Source organism: Daktulosphaira vitifoliae, unplaced genomic scaffold (genome assembly GCF_025091365.1).
Source record: "Daktulosphaira vitifoliae isolate Bord-2020 unplaced genomic scaffold, ASM2509136v1 Scaffold_5, whole genome shotgun sequence".
In the NCBI taxonomy this organism is placed as follows: Eukaryota; Metazoa; Arthropoda; class Insecta; order Hemiptera; family Phylloxeridae; genus Daktulosphaira; species Daktulosphaira vitifoliae.
Window position 1 is genome coordinate 23,134,732 of NW_026099576.1, and position 19,144 is coordinate 23,153,875.

Here is a 19,144-nt window from a genome sequence, read left to right on the forward strand (position 1 = left end):
AATTTTACAGAGGACAAAAAAATGCGAAAGCGTACTTTAACTGCGCTTGAAACTTGTGTTTTTTTTTTATATGTACAAGAGGTCATTAAGCTTTCCCAAGTAAGTTTTCAACATTTTAGTAGCATTCGTTAAGTTTCTATGAAAAAATATTATGTTATTTGTCACATAAAGAAACAACTTGGACGAGTATTTCGATTGAAAGAAAGATTGAAGAAGTATGTGAGTTGTTTGAGTAATTCAAGTAATAAAGTGGTTATTATTAAAATAAGTTATTTGTTAATATGTCTCACCTGTACGTTCTTGCTAAAAAAGTTGTTGGTGAATATGTGAACTGCAGAAAAGTTTCTTATTCCATCAAATTCAAATATCAATTCTACAAAACCTTTTGTGAAATAATCTTTTCGCCAACCAACCCAACCATTACCTAGATACAAATAAAAAAAAATGAAAAATCTATGAAATATTTTAAATAACTTAACTCTAAATACCATTGGGATATTGATAACCGATAAAAGGTCATTATAACTTTAATTTACATGTAATATTAATGATATCTTTATTTATAGACTCTAAAAGTATAATATATTCATTTAATGCAAAAGCATTTCAATAGTAGTTATATTTATGAATTAATTAACAGTACTTCAAGTAAGAATATTGAAACTCTGAGTCCAATAAAGCCAATTTATTTTTAATAAAGAAATAATTTATCTTTTCTGATAAATTTAATAATTGTTTGTTTAACAAATTCAGTTTAATTAATACGAAAATTTAATAAAATGTCTAATACGATTGTTTTAATTACTTTAAACATGCTTTCTCGTTTAATAGTAAATAAAAACAACTAGATCAATAAATAATGTGTAATGCATAAGAAATAATCATAAAAATGAAATGAAATTGTATGTGTACAACATGCTTTAAGGGTTACAGTTAAATAACTCTTGAAACGTAAAAGAAAGGGGAGTCCGCGGCCATTACCCATTCTTCCATTAGTATAGTTTTTACCCGATTCATTTGATCGTATTTTATGCTGAGCTCAGAGTCATAATATTCACAACACGGTATGATATACATAAAATGTGCGCGTTCACCTCAGTTCTATAATAATGAACTCCGTTTTCCAGTTTGTCCCCTGCCTTAAGCTTACCCTATCTCGGTAAAATATAATATATATGGTTTTCATTTTCCGAAGTTACGCGCGTTTATTTGTTATTGTTATTGTCGAGGATTAGGAAACTTGAATTATTATTTATATACGAATACTGTCGAGTAAGTTTGTCGGAGCTTATTAAAACGTCCATATCATTAGCTTGTACAAACGTCACATTTTCATATAAACGGGCTCCGAAAGTTTTACGTCCAAAAATAATCATAATTGAATAAAACACCCGCCGTTTCCTTAGACGACCTCACCGTCCGAATTCACAATCCTAACCCTAATTATAGCCACCATGCCGTATTACTTAATGCGCCTCTAATTAGAAATTTCAAACTCGTGTCGAGTATTTAGTTATAATTTAGACTAATAAAATATTTGTAATAATTGAATACATTTTTTGTCGATTAAATAGAAAGTAAATCTTTAAAACAATTATGAAGTGTAACAAAGAAATACAAAAAGAGAGTTTAAAAGATACTCGAATATCAATCAATTTATAATAAGTTAATAACATGTTTAGATCTAAACTTGTTTTATGTCATTTACCTTTGCCGTAACCAATGTCCATTTTGTAATTATCTACACCATAAATTCCATCAACTAAACGTCCAAGTCCACCGATCAGTTTTCCATCAATGTTTTCGCCGTCATAAGATAAGTCGCTTCCGTCACTGTTGTCATTAGATGAGTCGTCTACTGGAATAGTATAACTAATTATACCATCTGAAAAATACAGTTTTTATGTGAATGTCAATAATATTAAATTATCAAATAATAAAATAAACAATGATATATTTATCATTTTATATTACACAAATTATTGATTTATTGATGACTATTAAATTTTTCCTAAAATTATAATAATTTTAAGATAATTTTGTTTAGTATTATTTAATAATCGATTTATAAGTAATGTTTTTTCAGCTCCATCCCTATATTCTTATAAAAGTACGAACTTTATTTCTTAAATAATAATATACTTATTAAATCAGCTCATAAAAAAAAAATGATCAAATTATGGAAATGATTTCTTCTATAACATATTTTGAATCAGTATTTTTATAATAATTAAGGAGGGGCAAGAGTGAAGGCTCAATACGAATCAACATGTCAATTTTTGTGTAACTAATACTGAAATCAATAAAATTGAATAAATTGTAAAATGTATTTTGTAATGTTCGCAACATAATTTTATTTAGTTTATAACAGTGGTGCAACCATAGTTAGGTTAGAGGATTGTTGCCCTTCCCTCCAATAAAATAATATTTATATTTTATAGTCTTAGATGATCTTATTTAGTTATTCGAGTTTTCTTAAATATTGATGCAGAGTAAAAAAAACAAAGAGTAATAATCCCCTATAATCGATATTATTTACTTATTATGTCTATATAAAATATATCTATTTATAAGTTTAATGGATATAATTGTCTTCCGTGTTGACGATTCATAGATGAAAAAAACTTGTATGAGTATTAATATATTCATATGTGCCTATCAAAATTATTTGTAAATTCTGTTGTAATATTCATGCACATTGTTTTTAAATGATTCTTAAAATATTTGGATGTAAATTATAAGATAAGTACAATGTTACAAAAATTGTATTATGTACCATATTGATATCATAAAAATGCTTTATAATTTAAATATATATTTTTTCATGTAATAGTTAACTAAGCCATGATTACCGTGTAATAAATAATAATAATAAAACAGTCTAAAAAGGCAGTACGGCATTCGAAATTGCCATAAAATAAGAAATGGGAACTATCAACTATATAAAGTAAAAAGGCAGCCTTTCTCTCTTCTCTCCATTTTTTAGTGCATCAGCACAGTTGTGCAGTAGTTAATGGGTAATGTAGAATAGCGTTTAACAGTATGGAACATAGTAGTGGAATTAGCTAGTCATTTAGCTATTTAATGGTAAAAGTGATAAACCATCTCGACTGCCGTATGCTTTGTGACAATTACAGCAAATCTTATTTTGGTGTTCAATTAATTTCTACCTGATTGCAATTTATATTAAGAGCTTAGATAAAAGCAACTGAAAGGCGAGTCAATTTTATTAACCCCTGTCATACATTTTAACTACTAAAAGAGTATTGATTGTTTTTAAATAATAAGGTAGTATGATTAGTTGAAACCATTAACATAAATATATAAGTAATCAATATTGTAGTATTGCAAGAATATTTGGTATACACATATTTTAAAAGTTCTAGTAGCGAGATATCCGTACTGTTGCTGGCCTCATTTGAGGAAGAAGTCCTCGGAGCAAGGGCGTGTTAACGCAAATGCTACTCGGTGCTAATTAACACACATATACTTACAATTTAATATACCAACAGAATAATCTTATATCGTAAATTATTTTAAAACCTAATTATTTTTAAACCCTCCAACTATGACCCCGATGAAATAATTCACAGTTAACTATAATAGTAAGTCACTCGAATTTACTTGAATTAGTCGACCATATTAACTCCTTTGACATAAGCCCATTATTTTCATATTTTAATATTACAGCAATAACCAAATCTCTGAACAAACATTTATTTTTTCATTATATTTTGAATTACTACAATTTGGCCTTGAGTACTTTGGAAGTTTTTAAGATTTTAATAAATAGACGGAAGGTGAGGTGTGTGTTATGTATCTTTTAACATTATACATTTATCTGGCGCGCTACTCTACTCACCCAGGATAAATATATTCATAAATGAAATAGTGGTTTAAAAGTTATTAACAAAAAATTATTTTCTTAACTAAAATAATTTTTAATATTTAAAACAGATATATATGTAGATTGTCATTAAAATGTAAAAAAAATATTTTAAACGTTACAATTATTTTAGGAGAAATTTATTGATTAATGATAAATCAATAACTCTGTATAAATTAACTTAATTGTAAAAGAGAAGTGACCGTATTCGTCATGTTAACATTTTCATCGTAGGATAATATTATCATGTAAAATAAATAATAATTACTATAAAAAGTAAGACTTTCTTATTAAGTCTAGGAGTAAAGAGTTAAAATCATATTATTTCAATTAATAATAAAATAAATTTATAAAAATATTTTCACTTTTTTTTTTTATACTAACAAGATCCCATTATAATTAAATAATAATAGTAATACATATATTTTTCATTTCTAGGTATGATAATTGTATAAATTAATTAGGAATTCTATGTCTCTATCGATTTTAATTAATATTAGAAAATTTGTCGAAATCACAAAAATATGAATTAATAATGTTCATTATTGTACCTTTTGAAATAGTATGTAATAGCACATCGATTTGGTCACGTTTAAGGCGATTATTTAATAATTATTTTTATGAAAAATGTACAATTACCATTTTGAATTTTCACTCTAGTCATTTTTTCATTATTTCCTACAAAATCACTATTGTCTTATGATCGATATTCAATATTGTCCCCAAGCATCCTAGTAACAACTAGTTTTCCTCTTTAATAATAGAATTATGAGAAATAGGGTACACAAGGTATTTTGTAGGGTGATACACAGACTTTAGTGACGTCGGCATACAAGCAAATGACAGAGATGTGGTTGTGAAAGGTAGTAACTAGGTAGGCTAGAGGTGTAGTGGTCGTTATATAGGTTTGAATATTAAATTCTATTCTCTGACCTCTATGTGCTATTGATATCACTATGGACATCAGGACTCAATGCCAAAAACGTGTGATATATAATATAATGGTTTTGCGTTTAAGTGAAAATTAAGTAATTTGATATTTAGGTATTAGCTTGATAAATACATGTTTATTTAAAACTTATAAATAATGTTATAATATTATTATTTGAAATAATATTTCAAAAGGTATTAAAAGTAATGAATCATTTCTAAGAGCACACAATGTATTGTACAATGGCGTTTCAGTTTTAGTTTCTCAAATTTATTTCTCATTATATTTCCAGGATCAGAGCTTTTATATAGGTATAGAGTGCTTTATACCAACTGTTCAATAGAAATCACATAGATAAAGAGTTTAAACTTTGTTATTCAATCTTATAAATTAAAAGGTATTAATAGAACAGAAAATTACAAGTCTATCATACTAAGTGTGTGATATACTAAGACTTTTTATTTCCAATTTAAAAATCGTGANCGTGAGATATACTAAGACTTTTTATTTCCAATTTAAAAATCGTGACTAAAAAAAATTAATATTAATCAATATTTATTTAATTTCAAAGAAAAGATGAATTGGTTTATCTTTTAACGGAAAGTGAACTGAAGAATCTGCAAACTACTTTAAAAAATTAATATTGTAACAAGCAAACAATTATGTTAATGGAAAACATTCCAATCGAAAAAAATAGCTAGGTGCATTTTAAGTTTTATTAATAAAAAAGAGTTTCCAACGGATTCAAAATTAATATATTATAGCTTTTTCTTGGAAATTAGAAAACAATTTTTACACCAAAAAAAAATTAAACATATTCATGTTTTAATGGTTTTATATGTCTGCCATTATATATTGTAAATTAACTATTATAACTCAAATGATCTATTTAATGGATATAAGAGAAATGTTATTTGTTGGACGTAAACCTAATTATTTCAGTATTATTATTGAACATTTTTTTCATATTAATAATTGTCGTTTTTGCTGACGAAAAAGGAAACTATCAAATGTTTAAAAGTTCACTTCGTTGAAACAATAACGTTACAATGACCAAAATGAAGAAAGGAAATAATCATAGACTTACAGGAAACTTTTCAATTACGTTTGCACGCAATNCCATAGACTTACAGGGAACTTTTCAATTACGTTTGCACGCAATGTCTAAGTTCTCTTTTTTCATTATTTATTTTTTTGTTTCTCACGCTGTCATTATTATAAATATTTGTGTGTGTGTGTAGTACCTCTAAACGTGTTATTTTAAATTAATATTAATACTCATAAAGTCGTAGATTCTATTGAATAAACTAGAGATTATGTTTTAAACTTATATACACTTGTATGTATTCGAAATTTTTTTACATCATGTAATGACACATATTTTAAATTACTCATTTATATTTAACGCCGTTTGATTTTTATTATTAGTTAAAAAATGCCCAAGTATTAAAAGCAATGGTATTTACATAAATGACCAGTTTTAAATCCGTCTATTTCCCGAACTTAACATGCTACAGAGGACGGTGGCTCTCTTTTACATGATAGGAAGTCAAGATGGTACATTGGCTAGACCAATAATGGACGGGACTGGTATTATGACCGGCTTGCATCATATACCAGACACCACCAACGAGGAAATCACGAGAAAAATCTCTTTGGCACCCTGGGAATGGAAACACCCCGTGCGTTGAAACATCTATATTTACCCCTTTGTGGTATTTACATAAATTATGTAACTATAAATTAATGAATAATATTTTATTTTACTCGTTAACTATATCTGTGTCGTTTTGATAATAGATTTACAAATTTTAATAATAAATGAATAATTGGAATGTTTAATTAGATTACGATTACACTGTATTATTTGCTTTGAATTGCAATATCGGGTGGAATTCGTCAACTATCAGTTCATAACTAACATTCAGAAAGAGAAATGAGCAGTGAACCTTCTGCGGTTCAAGTTCGAGGCAGTGGACCGGCGACCGCAGATTATTATTTTGGCGTTTCCCGTAAAACTTCAGTACTAAAGTAGTGTGTTATACAAGTCGTGTGCAACGGAAACGTGTCCAGCGTGATTAATCGAACTTTCAGTCATTTGGGAGTAGTGGGTGACCGTAAACGCGAACATGGGTACGCCCGGTAGTGACGGCAGTGATAGAGGAGGGGCATCTAAGACAAGAAAAACGATTTTCGGCCACATCATATGTACTTTCTCACGTGCAATTTGTTTCGCTGTAAATCTCATTCGCATTCAGTTTCAGTCCAAACGAAAGAATTGCCATCACGTCCGGAAATCTCGTATTTAATGCATTAAGCCCTAATTGACCTGCAATCAATTTCGGCAAACCTGACTATAAATTTTACTTATGAAATATGAGATCTTCAAACTGACTATCGACAAAAGCTATTATTATGGTGAATAAATCATAGAAAAACATACATGTCTGTGTAATTATTATTACTAAATAAACGGTTTTTATTTTTACGCAAAGTTATTATTAAGTCTTGATTTGAAACGAATTTCTAATTAATTTAGAATATAATAAATTTATTAAATATAATTTAATAATAAACTCATTTATGAAATGATTTTTTAGTAACGAATTCAAAATAAGAAAATGATTTTGGTAACGCCATTAATGTGCCATGAGAAGACTTCATAGCTACAAAATGCTTAAATACAACCAAACACACTCTGCAGACTGAAAATTAAGGTTAACCCGCCCTTGGATAATATCTAGGTATGCCTTTAATGATGTTTGATTGATTCTCATTAGTGAATTTTAAAAAATGAACGCATAAGTTGAAATATAACTCACTAATAATAATATATGCGTCTAATCATGGTCCAGTTGGAATTTAATTACTTTGTTTCGTTATACACCACAAACGGATTAAATTATATTAAAGAAAGACAAGACTATTTGTGCATTCTGCAGACTTGATTCTATATTGGCATTACTACTTTGTTTCTTTGATGCCAACCATTTGGAATTCATTTCCCTGGCATTTCTGTAGTAGACAAAATTTAAGTATCCAACTTCTCTTTGGATCGTAGGTTCGTTGACCACTTTACTTTGGTAAATTAAATAGTTCCATAAATAACCATCTAAGTATAAATTTTTGATGTAATTTTATTCACGGATTTCATTAAGAGAACTTTCTGGGAAATCATACAACGCAAATACAACATTAACTAAAGTTCAGTGAAAATGTGAAAAGCAAAATTATAAAATGTATAAAGACTGGATAATCAAATTATCAAGTCTACTTACGATCTGTTGGACATCCTCTGACCTCTGCTCTGAGACAAACGGTGCGTCTATGAATACTGTAAGGCAATATACGTAGTTGAGATGCAAATACAGGTGGAAGCAAATGATGTAGAACTACTGTAGAAGTATCTGTGTTGCCTGACATTATCTGCAATAATAAATATTTTACTAATTAAAATATCAGTTAATTTATACATAATTTTGTTCAATTTTTTGTTTAAATTTAAAACAAAATTTTAACCCAAAGTCGAAAACTAGAGAATAAGTGTTAATGGATTTAAATTCAGTATTAATACATTGCGATATAATAAAAAAGTTTTTATGATTTGTTAAACTGTTATTAATAATAACATATTATTATTCTCCAAAAAATATTTTTTTGACGTAAAGTTAAATTGAAAGAAATCTTTTTAACTAAAATTGTTTAGTTACCAATAATTTATTCTAATAGTTGGCCAAATAAGAGCACAAAAGTTATTTATTGAGAAAGAAAAGACTGTTAGAATGATGTATCGAGGCTAAACACACTGTTCTTTTACCCTTTAAAGTTTTTGCGTTTGCAAAAGTTAAAGAAGCCGCAGTTCGTTTCATTGGGAATTTAAGAATAGGTATGTTCTGTTTAACCATTTGACGTTAAGATTCGCAGGGATGGAAAATTTCCATAGAGGATACATCGAGTACACGACAATTTGTCTTTCGTTAAACTTCTGTAATTGCCCAGATAAATCGACGGAGAACGGCCTCGAGGGTAAGTCGGGCTCTAACATTCCTACCCATCGACCTTTTGAATGTCCCAATAAATTCTAAAATAAACTAGGTCACACTACGTCTATGGTATGCTGTGTGTCGAATTGTTCGTAATGGCAATTCTGACAAAACGCAATGTTCGCCATACGCTTAACAAGAAAATTCTATCATAAATTTGAGTGTGCATATTATTTAAAAAAATAGCTGAGCAACTATTTAAATTATACAAAGTGGTCTACGATGTTTTGAAAAATCTAATAGCTTTAAATCTTTTTATATATTTTCTTTATAATTATTATTTTTTTTTTTTAAATAATTTTTACAATATTGAAATATGTTTAAAGCACATTATTTATTATTTGTCTCTAATAAAGAAATAAATGAAAATTATTTTATTTTATAATTTTGTCAACATTTCAGCATAGACAACATTTCAGCATTGATACAACCATAAGTACTTTTCTTAAAATTGTTATTAATTTATCAAATTATTTTTGTAAGAAAAGAGATAAAAATGGCTATTTTGAAATTACGAAAAAATTAAAAATCACGTTTTATTTTAATTGTTTTTTTCTTATCAGAGACAAATAAGAAAAATATATTCTTTTAACATAGCCCAGTTTTATAAAAAATAATAACAATTTTTTTTTTAATAATTTTAATAAACCAAAGTATTTGGACAAAAATTTATTAGATTTGTCAAAAATCATTGACAACCCATAAGTCATGTGATTACTTCACTCTAATATGATTTAATTTGAAATATTTAATTCGCAATGAAATATGTTTATAAATGACGTTTAATGTTATACTGCAATGATACATTTATAAACGCTAATTTTTATTTTGGCGGATATTATTTTGTATAGAATTAACAATTTAGGTCAAAAACAACAACTGACACATTTAGAAAATGTTAGTAAACATAATAAGTATTAACCAAGATTTACAACGAGAACCCCAAACTGGTCATAAATATTCTTTGAAAAATAAAAGAAAAAAAACATGCCCCCAAAAACGGAACACACGGCGTCAGAACTGTACTTAGGGTGTGAAAGTTTTCGTTTGGAAACTATTGTCCGTCGTCGACCCGAGGGCAAAGATAAAACAGGTCGATATTATTGTTATCGTTCCATAAATTTTCCAGTGTTTTTAATAACGTGCTTTGAGTCCTTAAGTCTTTTGCCTTTACTGACTAAACTTTCTTTATGAAACTCGTAAAACATTTTGTCCAATGTATTCGATGTTGTCATTGTTTTTTGCTCAAATATAACTCTTCTCTATTCTAGTACTTGACAAAAAAAAAAAAAAAACGACTAAGACTAAAAAAATAGCGAAGAAGTTTTTATAAGCTGAAAAGATTTTAATATGAAAGAGATGCTTCAAAACGCTATTAAACTTTCCTTTTAACACATTCAATGGAAAAAATTACATTACATTTTTATTATGCGTCTTTCTTTAATTTTAAATTCTAGAAGTTGAGCAGATTGATTAATAGTCACTATACAGTTTTTTTTTTTTGAACAATTGACAATACTAGTTTAGTTAAATTTAAATTTAGAAGAAAAAAACACGTATTTATTCAATAATTTTTGAATAACGCCATATTATTTAAAGATAATTTTATATTTAGAGTTACCTCTTTTCCATCCCATCGTTTGTATTTTTTCCATTCAGTTAAACCTGGTCGCCAATACTCCAATGTGTACTCTTCAGCGTACTCGAGACCTCGTCCATTACCGAAACGCCCTTGAGTTTGAACTCCCGTGATCATGTGAACTGATCCGAAATCCACTTGCAACCACTCCCTTACCCCTTGTTCTACAGGTGGTTTAGGGCACCATCCACCTCCAGCTCGTTCAACTTTTAACCTATAATTAATAATGGTAAATCATAATAAATAATACATTATTAATGTTATCATATGAATAATAACAAATTGTGAAATAAAATATGAACTAAATTCAATTTGTTTCGTAGATTTTTTATAAATAAAATTATTCTTATTTTTTTTTTTTTTTTTTAACAATTTTCGTAAGTTAAATCTGCATATATTTAGAATCAACTTTAAACAATAACGTTACTATCTCGTCAATAATATATTTTTTATTAAAAGTAACATTTCCAATGCTAAATTCCCCGCACTCTGTACAATAACTAGTAGAGAACGACGTATTGCTCACACGTGTGTTATACTTTTTGTGTTTTTTTTTTTTTTTGACAAGTATATGTTTTAACGATCCAACGTTGAAAAACGGTTCTTTGTACATACGTGCGCAACCCTCTCCCATGTAATCTTTTATTTTATTTTTTTGATGTAGACACCTCGATAGCAAGAATTGCTGTTCATACGTGTTAGAAATTGAGTTAGCTAAAAACTGTTCTCGATACGTGTGCAAAGGCAAGAAAAAAAAAACAAAGAAAATTTCTCATGAATATGAGCATACAAAAAATGATAATAGTCTGTGTGGTAAATTGACAACGAAACGAATACGGTTTAAATAATTTGTAATTTATTATTGATTTAGCTAAAGAAACGTAATTCAATTTATAAGAATATTTTGTCGTTAGTTAATTAATTTTTAATGAAAACTAAGTTTTTTGTAGAATTGATTTTTAATTGTATTTTATGAAGATGCTCTAATACTGTCACTTAATACCGATATTAAAGTTCTTAAACTTAATGATCATAACTTAAATTTAGGAAGTATTGATGTCAATTATAACAAAAGTTGTCATCCGTGTTGTGATAAAGTTGTGATACGTTACATTTCTCTTAAATTACTAACAAGTTATCACGTAAATAATTACCTTACAAATGATTGTATAAAATTCGAGTGAATGAAATGTTGATAAAATTTAGTAAATAAGTATATTTTACTTGAAACAAACAGCTCTGAATAATAATTGGCAGCAAACTATTTCGTAGTAATTAAAACACAAAAGTTACTTGACAACATACAAAGAGAAATGAGAAAATTATATTCACATCGAAGGGCTCATTTCGTAAAATATATTGTATAAGTTAATGTATTCAAAATACATTTTGAGTTATTTTCACGGAACACGTTTTTTTCTGTTTATTACTTTGCGTGAATATCCCGTAAAATTCTTTGATATGAAGTTCTATAAATAATGAAACAAGTTTACCTCATAACGGAAAAGTTAAGTCATGTGTAAACTAAGTGAAAGTTAAAAAAAAAAATGTTTAATGCTCAAAATTAAAATTTTAGTTGTAAATGTTGACAAAAATAAGGCATATTTCATTGACTGTGAGAAGTATTTATAAGAACTACACTTAAGCACTTTATGAAGAGTACGAGACAAATTATTCAAATAATATATTCTTACATGAAATAACTATATTTTTAATAGATAATAAATAAGTAATATAAAACAAATTTATAATTCACAGCAGTTCTAATTGGTTTTAAATATGTTAACAATTATTAAATGTCTTATAAAATAAAATCATTATTACAAACTATGCTAGTTGGACGTCATTTAATAATTAATCTTCATACATATATATATATATATATATATATATAAAACGATAAATGTCAAAACAATAATCTGTAACGTCATCGGACCAATATCCATCGTAACTGAAACCTCGACACGATTTCTCTTAGAATCCTATTATCTTTTTCGGTTGATTTAATCCTCGTACCGTGAGTTTATCAAATCCCAAAGACGAGAGCAGATTGTCGAGGTGAAAGGATGAAACGCACACGTGATATAACGTAGGGACAAGAGGAGTTTATTTATACAAACGTAGAGTATTGTACAATGATACTTAATTATTACATCGGTCCTGAGCTCAAGGAAACGTCAGTAGAAAATAATAAACCAGTAAATGTATCGAAATTATTGTTAAATTTATGATGGTAAACTTTTTCAATTAAAAATAGAATACATTTACATATTAAGCGACAAAAAAGTATTATGTTTATCAATAGCTCTCAGGTAAAATAAAATGTGCTTTTAGATGTCTCACTAGCAATAAAGTAAATAGTGATACATCATTGTCATAATATATTTCGTAGAACTTTGTGTATGTTTTTAGATAATGAGGATTTTATAATAATACCTCGAATGAGCATTTTGCTTGTGTGTCGAGGTGTGAACATTGGGTAATTTTAATGGCAAATTCATGTTGCATTCACATTATGTGCAATTGATGAATAAACAATTCTAAGGGGTAAGTACTGACGACAATTCAGCCACTGCCGTTAATGACGGCGGAATTTATATGAAAAATAAATAAAAATGTTTTTTTTTATTTGTTTTACTATACTGGTGACACATTATACTCATGATACAAATATGTATACATATACATACATAATATGTAAATTTATAACAAACAATTTTATTTCTATCAATTTGTTTTTTTATCGGTAATTTAAAATTATAGCATTCGTGCGTTTCTATCAGTTTTCTAATAAAACTATGTATTTATTTCAATAAGCTCAATTTGAATTTTTGGCATAGTGGGAAATAATATCTTTTACAAATTTATTCATAAAGTTTTTTGTGAAAATAAGCACGTACTTAATATTATTTTATCGTAATATTTAAAGAAAAAAACGTGTTTGAATTTTTTTTTTTTTAATATTATAAGTATCTAAGAACAATTTGAGAAAATATCAGAGGCGTATTTTAGAGAGATCAAATAGTACTCCCCCAGAAATAATATAACGCTTTTAAAACGTTCTACTATAATAGAACTCAATGAATTATACAGAATATCTCAAATCTTTAGGCCTTTTTAACGTTGTTAATCTGAGTTACTTGTATATTCACTGCTTTCACGGTGTAGTTGAACATTATGGGTCAAATAGACTATTGGAAAGTAGGGACCATCGTCCTCAGTGATTTAAAAGACACTTTGATTAAGTTTTTCAAACACAGCATCATCATCTGTATTCTATTCCACAGCTGTTGTAGCGGTGGCATATGAAAACAGACAGTAGGTTACCACGTCTATGGAAGTAATACCCGGCTACAAAAGTTTCCCGTACATCTTTTCTCTACTTTTATACATCCTGACAACTTTTTAGCATGTTCCAGAAGCATTCCATCGTGTATATTATACACACAAGTTGAGTAATAAGATACTCACATGCATGTAAAATCCGCATTTCAAACTAAAATATAGCATGCATTTTTTTTAATGATATATTTAAGCGTTTTGAACGTTTACCGTAGATCAAAAGTTTTTTAAATAACCATGCAACTTTTAAAATAACAATATATTATTGTATGTCATGTAATAACTACCAAAAATAGGTATTGAAAATTGTACGAACATATATATTATAATGTTGGTTTTTTTATAAAAAAGTTAAATCATTTAAGTCGAATAATTTTATCATATAACTTTGTATATTTCCTAGATTAATTTAGAAAAAATTTTTATTCAAGCTTGTTTGAGGTATTCTTGAAAATATTGTAAACGTGATAGAAATATTCAATATCTTTAATTTTTGTTTAAAAGCAGAAACATTGCATATAAACGTATAATGACTACAATAACTTGTTTTTCATTTCTTGGAGCTTAATGGAAACCCTAAGAATTTCAAGGTATACAGTTAATCTTCTCTGTACATTATCAGAGACTTGAATGAGTTTGTTGAGCTTAAAATAAATGCTCACTTGTAAATTTTTATTGATGTATTATGTTCACTCTAGTGCGTCCTTGATATTCTTATATTAATACTAACGTCTAGTTTCATATTGACTACAGGTTTAAGAAGATAGATTAAGCACTTCAAATTTTAAAATTTCAGTTGAAATTTATACTCATTTGTTTTAAAAGAATAATAGCTTATCAATTTATAAAACAGGGCCAGGAACCGAAATTATTTCGTTTTTTTTTTTCAAAAATTTCAACCATACATCCCAAGTTAATTGGATAATATTGAATTTTTTCATAATTTGTAAGGTTATAACTATAATTATTTCTACAAATATCCTATAAAAAAAAGTATTATTAAATCGATTTTAAAACCTTTACCAGACTTAAATTTAACTTTAAAACCCGAAATTAAATGATATATTTTTTTCGGATAATTTTTTTAAATTAATTAATAATTAATTAATTGATTAAAAATTTTACAGACAAAGTTTAATTTCAAATAAGGTATCATAGGATGTTTCATAATATTTTTTATTTCTATAATTGTTTTTTCAAATATGAGGTGTCTCATTGTGATTTACCATTTTGATCATATAAACTAATATTTAAACTATATACTAAAAAAAAAAATCGATAAAAAAAAACATAAATAAATAGTTTTATAAAAAAATTACAAATACCGAAATAATTTCGGTTCCAAGCCGTGCTATTAAATATTATATACATTACTACTAGAATAGTAAAAAAGTAAGCCTAGACTTTTTTTAATATTACACCTTAGCATTAAACGAATTTTTATGTAACCAGACAAAATACTATATGTTTGTACAATCGTTTACCCGGTTGTCAGCTAATGCAAGTCAGGCTCAATTATTTATGCAGTTCAGTTTTGTAGTTCAAAGATAAAACTTAGTTAAGTTTGATACTTACATAAGTAGGAAACTAAAATGATTAGTAACACAACAAATATGAATATGCATTAATTATAAGACGAATAAATATTATATGAATGGGGAGAAGGGTGTTACTTAATCACCACAAAGGCATGAGTATAGTAAGAAAATACTTAAAAAGACAATCAAATAAATAATATATTTTATCTACCTAACGACTTGATGGCTGACGGTTCACTTGATGAGAGATTTGAGTTGTAGTCTCGATATTGATGTACTGATCTTGTATAACACTAAATCACATACGCAAGGTAACCTCATAGAATCGTTAAGATAATTGTACACATGATATGCGCAGAGCCATAGAATCTTTAGTGCAATTGAATAAAATACAATGAATCACAAAGGTGATTACTCAATAAAAACGACCATGGGTTAATATGCACTATAGTATCAGGTAGCAAAGTGCTAACAATGGTAGCGAAATAAAACATAATAATTATCCTGTATATTATCAACTTGATTTAGTTAAATTTAATATATAATTTAGCAGTGTTTAATTCAGAATTTTTTTTCTTTTTTCTAGGAATGCTTTAAGTATTGGTAAAAACAGAAAATATTGTTTTCCGTATTTTCATAAAATTACAACAAAAAAAAATCGTATTAAATTCAATAAATAACATCAGTTTTTGAAAATATCTTTATTATTGTTGTTATCCTGTGATAATCAAAGAATCTGGGAGGCTCCAGCACCCTCTGAGTAACCCTGGATTTCACTCTGTAATTTAATGTTAGATCATAACAGTCGAGGAAATTTAACTCTTTTTTTACTTTAGCACCAATTTTAAACTATTAGGGATCTTATCTATGTTAATAAGAATCCAAATAATACTTCATTTTAGCTTTGATGCGAAGCTGACAAGGTATTAATGGACATTTATGTGTTTTTCTTTACTATTATTATTATTTTTTTTTATTGTGTCTGTTATCACTTTATCTCAGCTCTCACTCAACCGATTTCTTTCAACATACGTTAAATGATCATAAATTATTTCTAGTCGAAGACATTCCTATCAAAAATTGAAAATTATTTCCACGTTCCACGTAAATAGGGGAAATCTCAAAAAAAAAAACAAATTTAAAAATCGCTATTATTTTTCACTTAAAACTACCATAACTTTTTTAAAAATGATCAAATCAATATAAATTTTTTTTTCATAGATTAATGAGGTATTTATCTATCAATTTGTATATATTTTTTATAAATTAGATCCTTTACCTGTCCATGAGGGAATTCAAAATTACAACATGTTCACGAAAAATTAACTTTTAAAACTTAACTTTTGAAAGTTTTTAGAGAATACAGACACTTATATATATATATATATATATATATCTTAAATTAAATTTTATGTAATATACTTTAATATGAAAAAAAAAATTTCGGACTTTATTTTGTTTTCATGGTGAAAACGGACATCAAAATTTAAAATTAAAAATACGATTTTTGTAAAAAGTTACAATATTAAATTATTAAATATCAAATTCAGACTATATTTAAATGCTATAATTAATATTTATTCATATATTACACTTATAAATCATAAAATTTATAATCAGAATATAAATAAGGAAATAGGAGATCATGTTGCTTTTGGAATAATCCACTAATTTTTTAATATTGAACACTATCCATAGATTTATATGGGAACGTTTTTTATGATAGTGATTTTAATCATTGTCAGATATCATTATACTTGACCCAACTATGCTACGTCCGCACTGTGCTGAGATTTTTTTTAAGGTTAAACATATCATCATTTTTATTGTCTTATATTTTAGTTTTTATTCTTAAAAAAAATTTACTTTATATTTCCTGTAGTTTTTAAAACTTTTTCTTGTTGAGAATATACATTTAATATTTTATTTCAATCTCTAGTTACTCATTGTTGAATGAGTAACTTATTAAATAATAATATCGAAAATATTATAAGAAAATCTACTCTACTTTACCATTAGAGAATATACAGGGTGTTCAGTAAGTCAGGAAACGGGTTTCTATTGTTCTCAATGTTTGTAACAATTAACCTGTTTTCTTACTTACTGAACACTCTATATATTATATATATATTCCTAATATTAGTTTAGCCAGAATATGTTTGAATGTTACCCACCTTTGATAAAACAAAGACATGTCTATTTTAATTGTAATCATTGTATTTGCTTTGCGTCCATGCATGTAAATTTATGAACACTAAACTTTATTTGTATAAATATATAATGTGTTACTCGAATTAACCGTGTAAAATGTTGATGTTCTTCTGAGATAATTTGTCGCATACCCCTTACGTTATGACTACTAGTTGTCTCTCATGTATACAATTACTCTTCGCAACATAGAATACCACTTAGATGGCAACAGAGAAGAGCTAAATGCACAAAGTGCCACTATTTGCTCGTTAGCATACTAGTCTCTTTACCTTTGTCAGTTACAAAGCGTGTGATTTATTTTGACTACATTTATTTTAGATAATAATTTTGAACGTTCAACTTATAATTGTATTGTGTACCTAGTGTGATTTATGAAGACTACTGCTACCAATTTTTGTTCAATAATGATTATTTTATAAAAATTAACAAAATAAAGCTTAATTTATTTTTACGAACTACAGTTAATTTTCGAAATTTGAATGAAAACTTATAATTATGTTTATATCATTCGATTGAGAATGGACTAATTGAAAGTTTTACTGTTCGACTAGTTTTGCAGTAATGTCTTTTGACTACTAAGCGTAGACAACATGAAGAACGGTAGTGTTTAGCAACGCATTATTTTTATATTAACACGCAGACTGTGTTATGTACTCACTTGTTCACATACAAATTGGATTAACTGAAAAAAATCGGGATAGTATTCTGAATATATCACACTATATATTACAATAATATACTGTTATATAATGCAGGAAAATGATTTTTTAGATATCAGAAAAAAAATGCGTCTTCGAAATTATTATACTAAATTTAACTCAAATTTAAGTATAAATAATTAAAAATTATAATTAATAATATACTTATAACGTGGCCTAGTTATTATAGAGAATATTTACTTGGACATAAATTTAAATTTAGTTTAATCGTTGGACAAAAATAAAATAATTAATAATATATTTTAGTGCTATTCCTTCATATTATAATTTAATAGAAATGGATAATCCACTCACTAATTGCTAAAATAGTCGTATAAACTATAATAATTACAATAGTATTTAAAGAAGATTTATTATGTAATAGATGAAAATTTTATTATTATGAACTTTTAGTTTTTTAAATTCAAGGATTATATTATCTATAATAACTAGGACACGTTATAAGAGTATTATTAATTATAATTTTTAATTATTTATACTTCAATTTGAGTTAAATTTAATATAAAAATTTCGGAGACACATTTTTTTTCTGATAAATTGTTTAGGGTTTTTTGGAAATCGTCCACTGATTAACTGAATTACAAAACAGCCGGTAGGTAATGATCATAATATTTGAAAAACAAAGAGAGAATTTTATTGTTTCCTCGGCCAAGACTTTGCTAATTATAAAATAATACCAGGGAGTAGCTTAATTTAACTAAATCCGGGTCAAATCTAACGATGGTAATTAAAGTCATATGGGGTTAGCAAAAAATAAAGTTATATACTTAGTTATAAACTAAAAAAATATTTTATCTTTGCTAAATATGTTAGTGGAAGTAAAAGATATCAAAAT

At 26.9% G+C, this 19,144-nt stretch overlaps 1 protein-coding gene across 2 annotated transcripts in view; it reads right to left on the minus strand.

The window, feature by feature from the left end:
• The window catches only part of LOC126906587 (discoidin domain-containing receptor tyrosine kinase B-like), an 82,125-nt gene that overhangs the window by 10,221 nt on the left and 52,760 nt on the right, over positions 1-19,144 (minus strand). For both annotated transcript variants that reach the window (XM_050687236.1, XM_050687235.1), the window contains exons 4-7: positions 10,482-10,713; positions 8,096-8,243; positions 1,709-1,885; positions 291-424 (exon numbers count right to left, since the gene is read on the minus strand). In XM_050687236.1, coding sequence (XP_050543193.1) covers positions 291-424; positions 1,709-1,885; positions 8,096-8,243; positions 10,482-10,713 — 691 coding nt within the window. The remainder of the gene's footprint in view (positions 1-290; positions 425-1,708; positions 1,886-8,095; positions 8,244-10,481; positions 10,714-19,144) is intronic.